Source organism: Durio zibethinus, chromosome 19 (assembly GCF_047325235.1).
Source record: "Durio zibethinus cultivar Kanyao isolate XHJ-2024 chromosome 19, ASM4732523v1, whole genome shotgun sequence".
NCBI classification, from domain to species: domain Eukaryota; kingdom Viridiplantae; phylum Streptophyta; class Magnoliopsida; order Malvales; family Malvaceae; genus Durio; species Durio zibethinus.
In genome coordinates, this window is record NC_143180.1 from 4,646,949 (window position 1) to 4,652,188 (window position 5,240).

The window sequence follows — 5,240 nt, forward strand, 5'->3', positions numbered from 1 at the left end:
TATATATACATATACGTATATGTACATAATGTTTAATTATATGTGCATGTTTATTATACATTAAATTTTTTTACCCTAAACTATGGGTCATTATATTATTATGAGATTATAATGTAAAATTTTTTGAGCTTACAAAAGGTATTGAAATTGTTTTTGTATATATTAATCTTCTCATATAAAAATAAAGCAAAATAGCTTAGTTTTGTGTACATAGTGGTAAAACCATATATATATATATATATATATATATATTCCTAATTCGTACGTCTCTTAACAAAATCGGATTCTTGGTTTTATGCTAAAACTTGATACTTGAATGTGGTATAAGATTTTTACATAGGACATCATGCAAAGCGTAGAATTTTCCTCAATATATTATAAAAATTGTGTAAACTTAAAGAAATTATATTTTTGTAATAAAAAAACTTATGTTTATTGATGGACAGTAGAAACTAAAAGTATTAAATATAAAATTTCCAAATGGAGATTTTGGATCATTCAGGTTAGAAAAAATTTGAAATCATTGGTCATTTTAACCTTTGATTTAAGTAAAAGAATTAGATTATTTGACTTTCAAAATTTTTATCAAAACCAAATAAAAAAATAAACATACCATAACCAATGACATTTGATAAAAATAAAAATATTTTTATTTTTAAGGAAGTGTTAGAGATTATTTATATTTAAAAAAATTGAAAAAAAATACTAAAAAAAGAATAAAAAATGGCAGAGGAGAAAAAAAAAAGGAAATGCAGGACAACTCTTTCAGCTGGCTTTGTTTTTACACACTGGCCGTTGGTTAACATTAAGGGCAAAAAAAAAAAAAAAGTAAAAGCAATTTCCTCTTTGACACAATTTAACATTTCCTTACAAATATTATTGATCATAGTAGTAACCCATCACTATTCTCATTCCACCACACCAATTTGTAAGTCTCCCTTCATTAGCCCAATCACAGTTTTCTTTGTTTTTTTTTTATTATTATTTTAGTGTTGGGGCTACAGGCACACAGTATTCTTCTTGAAATCCAGGCAGTCTTGGGCCACAAGCACACAGTTGTCTTAATAAATCCTGACACGGAGATGGGTGGTTTTGTTTGTAAAATTGTGGCTTACGCTTTACCGATATGCTTTTCTTCGTATTAATTTTTTTAACGTCAAATTAGGTTTTTTATTAATTTGGAAAGAAAAATCCACTCAGATCTTTTATTTTTTGGGAATATTTCATTACATGTAAATGCATTCTTGTGTTATTTTCATTTGTTCTTAAGCTTCAATCAAATTGACTGTAAGTCTCTTTTATCTTTTTAAGTTTTGGTTTTTATTCCTTTATTGATTGTCAAAAACCTTGTAGTGTTATCAATTAAACTAAACAATCTGTTTTCTCTCAATTTTCAGTTTGGGATTTAGTGGCAGATTGAGATATAGAGAAAGAATCAGAGTTGGATTAATGGCGATGAGCAATGAAGATTGGTCTGCAGATATATTGATTGAGATTCTCTTAAAATTGCCTATCAAGTCTATCATTCGTTTCAAGTGTGTGGCAAAAACTTGGTGTGATCTCTTTCAAAATCCCAGCTTTGTTTCTCAGCATCTTAGCATTACCAAAATGAATAAGTGTCTTGTTTATTATCACGATGATAACAATGATAATATTGTTATGCGCTTGTTTGTTGATCAAACCCTTGTTTCTTACCATGGTTTGCACCAACAATTGCCCTCTCATATTGCTGATCTCTATGTTTTTGACTTTTATGTGTATAATGGTATATTTTGTTTATGTGATCATAAGAATTCTCGCATAACTCTATGGAATCCCGCCACAAGAGAGTTTAAAATTCTACCTGGATGTAATCAAAACATTCCAACGAAGGTAGAAACTTATGTACATATTCTTGGATTTGGATTGTATCCTTTGTCCAATGATTACAAGGTGATTTATATGCGTCATTATTTGGATTTGGAGAAGAATATGGCAGGAACAACTCACTATGCTGTTTACAGGATGATCACTGATTCATGGAGAGTATTAAAAGAGGAAGATGTTCAGTTCTTTCAAAACCTATCTATTTGTTACAGCTCCAATAACGCATGTGTAAATGGTGTTTACTACTGGAATGCGTACAAGTTTGTTGAGAATGGCCCAAGCTTCATTAACAGTAAGATCCTTGCATTTTATTTGGGGCGCTGGAGTTTTTCAATTGATAGAGTCACCTTGTCCTGAATCACTTGGGAAGTTGCTTCCGTTACATGATGATCGTATCTCTTTATGGGATATTGAGATGACGGATAGAGGTCTAAGAAGTAATGAGGTTTGGCTGTTGAATGATTATGGGCAATGGACCATACTTTTGAAGCTTGAACCTCATTTTGTAGTTCAAAGGACGTTTGGGTTTTGGGAGAATGGTAAGGTATTCCTAGAATCTGTAAGTGGACGGTTATTGCTTTATGACCTTGAGACCGAGGAATTCAGCGAGGAGCTGGGGATTAAAGTAAGGGGAGGTTGGCAGGATCTTCTTCGGGTTTACACTTATAAGGAGAGTTTTGTTGCTATGACAAGCAAATGAGTTGGTTCCAATGCCAACGGGTTTAAGCTCCAACCTTTCTTGCAGTCTACCTACATCTTCTTTTGTTTAGATTTATACAACGTTTTCAATTTTCTCAAACTGCTGTAAGGACATGTTTATGCATGTTATGTAAAAAAGAACGTTCTGATTTATAAGCCTTTGCTTTTGAACTACATTTTGTTCTTCAGTTATTCCATTGCAACAGGGTGCATATTTTTTGAAGAAGGTATCTTTGGTTCTCAAATTTTTCATGTGCTTGGGCTAGAGAACCTCTTGGATCATGGGTGGTACGCATAGATTTTTTGCAAGAAAAAAACGATTTTCTGACATTTTGGTGAAAGTAGATTGTTCTGAATGTAAGCATTAAACAAATTTGATCATCGGTGCAATTTGTCAATGCAGGGGGATAAATTTTAGTGTTCAATTGCAGTGCTGAAAGTTCTAAATTGCAAAATAATCGATCTTTTTGTTTGTACCTAGTCACTTTATACATATATTTTTTATTTTTTTTTGTCGTATTTAAACTGATTAGATCTAGAAATTTAATGAAAGATAAAAATATTAAATTATGTAAAGAATCCATGTACATCACAATATAACAGCATGTAGCAAAAATGAGAATGCAAAACCAGAATACTTGCCACTAGGTGTGTAAAGTTTTCAAACTTTCCAGAAATGATATCTCTTGCAGCTGCATTCCTTTTCTTTTCATACCATGAGAAACTTCAGAGCCAGCTTCTGATGATGAGTATACACCGAAGAAGAAAGGTATACAGCTACTCAGCGATTGACAAGACAACTCCGTTTTGCTTGATGAAGTCGGTGTATTGTATGATCCACGACCTATAATAAAGAGAAAACTGTCATGATATATATATGTATATATATATATATATATATGAGTTTGTCTATAATAAGATCACAATTTATCAACCTTGTTTTAAGGTTATGAGATATGATGATATCTCATGGGAAATTGAAAAATTATAAAAATTAGAAAAATAATGAAAAATGACAGAACAAGTCAATAGGTCAATTAAAACATATAAAAATTATTTTATTTATTTTATTTATTTCGACAAATAAAAAATTACAAATTACATATTTTATACTTATTTTCATCTATTCTTATAAATAATAACATTAAAATAAAAATCCAACCATAGTTATGTGATATGTTTTTTAATAAATAATATTTTTGTTATTTCTTCATTATTAACAAATAACAATATTACAACAATAATTAATACAAATTTCAATATTCATCTTAATAATTTTTTATTTTTTAGTTTTAAAATACCAATTATTTTATATTGTCCTTTTAATCTTAAAATTATTTTTTTAGTTATTTATTTTATATATTTTACAATTTTATTTGTATGATTTTTCTTTCTAATCTTAGAAATCTATTAACATAAAACTTAAAAATGAAAGTTACCATTGTACCATTTAATTTATATGATTTTCTATAGGTACTTTGATTGTAAATTTTTGTGTCCTTTTATAAAAAAAAAATAGCATATTTGAAACGTCACTCGATTAAGATGTGACATTTTTTATTACTACACAAATATTTTTACTACGTAAGAAATAAAATTACTATACAAATATTTACATTAATACATTTTTAAGACTAAAAATGGTATAATGATAGCATTCAAATATAAGAGAAATTTTATTGTTCCTCTCACTTGTTTATTTTAATAAATTTTTATTATTTATTACTCATTTTTATATATTTATAAAAATAATAATTAATTAAAATTTTACATTATTGACTTAATTATTTATATAACGATAATATTTTCTAATAGTTGTTTTTCCATTTCATTACATTTAGAATTATCATGGTTTTTTCTTATTATGTTAAGAGACTTTTTAAACATTTTACACCAATAATATGAAATTTAAGTTTCTCTCGCATGTTTAAGTTACAAAAACTTTTTATTATTATTTATTAAATTTTTTTATATAGTTATACCACCAATAATTAATTAAAATTTTATATTACCAACTTAATTATTTACATTATATTAACATTTTTATACAATTATTCTTATATTCCAATAAGTTTAGGATTGTCATAATTCTTTTTTAATGTGTTATGACACTTTTTACCTATTTTATATCAAATGATACAAATTTTACACTTCTTCTCACTTGTACCAGTTACTTATTCGTTTTTTAAATTTTATCTGTTTTTCTTATATATTTACAAAAATAATAATTAATTAAAATTTTATGTTACTTAATTATTTACATTGTAATTATATCTTCTTACGATTATTCTTACATTCCATTAAGTTTAGAATAGTTATACCTATTTATTAGCTTATATTACAACACTTTTTACTCATTTTACATAAAATGATACGAATTTTACGACTCTTTTCATTTTTTTACATTACTTATTTGTTTCTTACTTTTTGGCTATTTTGCTTATATATTAACAAAACAATAATTAATTAAAATATTATATTACCTACTTAATTATTTATGTTACAATAATATTTTCTTACAATTGTTCTTACTTTTAATTATGTTTAGAATTATTATAACTTTTCATAGTATGTTATAACACTTTTTACTGATTTTAGGGCAAATGATATAAATTTTACGTTTTCCTCACTTATTTAAGTTACCTATTTGTTTTTAATTTTTAGTTATTTTTTAT

The 5,240-nt window shown here is 26.7% G+C and overlaps 1 protein-coding gene across 1 annotated transcript; it reads left to right on the plus strand.

The window, feature by feature from the left end:
* Positions 1-1,449: 1,449 nt before the first annotated feature.
* Positions 1,450-2,566, plus strand: LOC149513369 (putative F-box protein At1g32420). Its single transcript, XM_089748648.1, has 2 exons — positions 1,450-2,158; positions 2,208-2,566. The coding sequence occupies exons 1-2, from the start codon at positions 1,450-1,452 to the stop codon at positions 2,564-2,566; spliced, it is 1,068 nt and encodes a 355-aa protein (XP_089604774.1).
* The last annotated feature ends 2,674 nt before the right edge of the window (positions 2,567-5,240 follow it).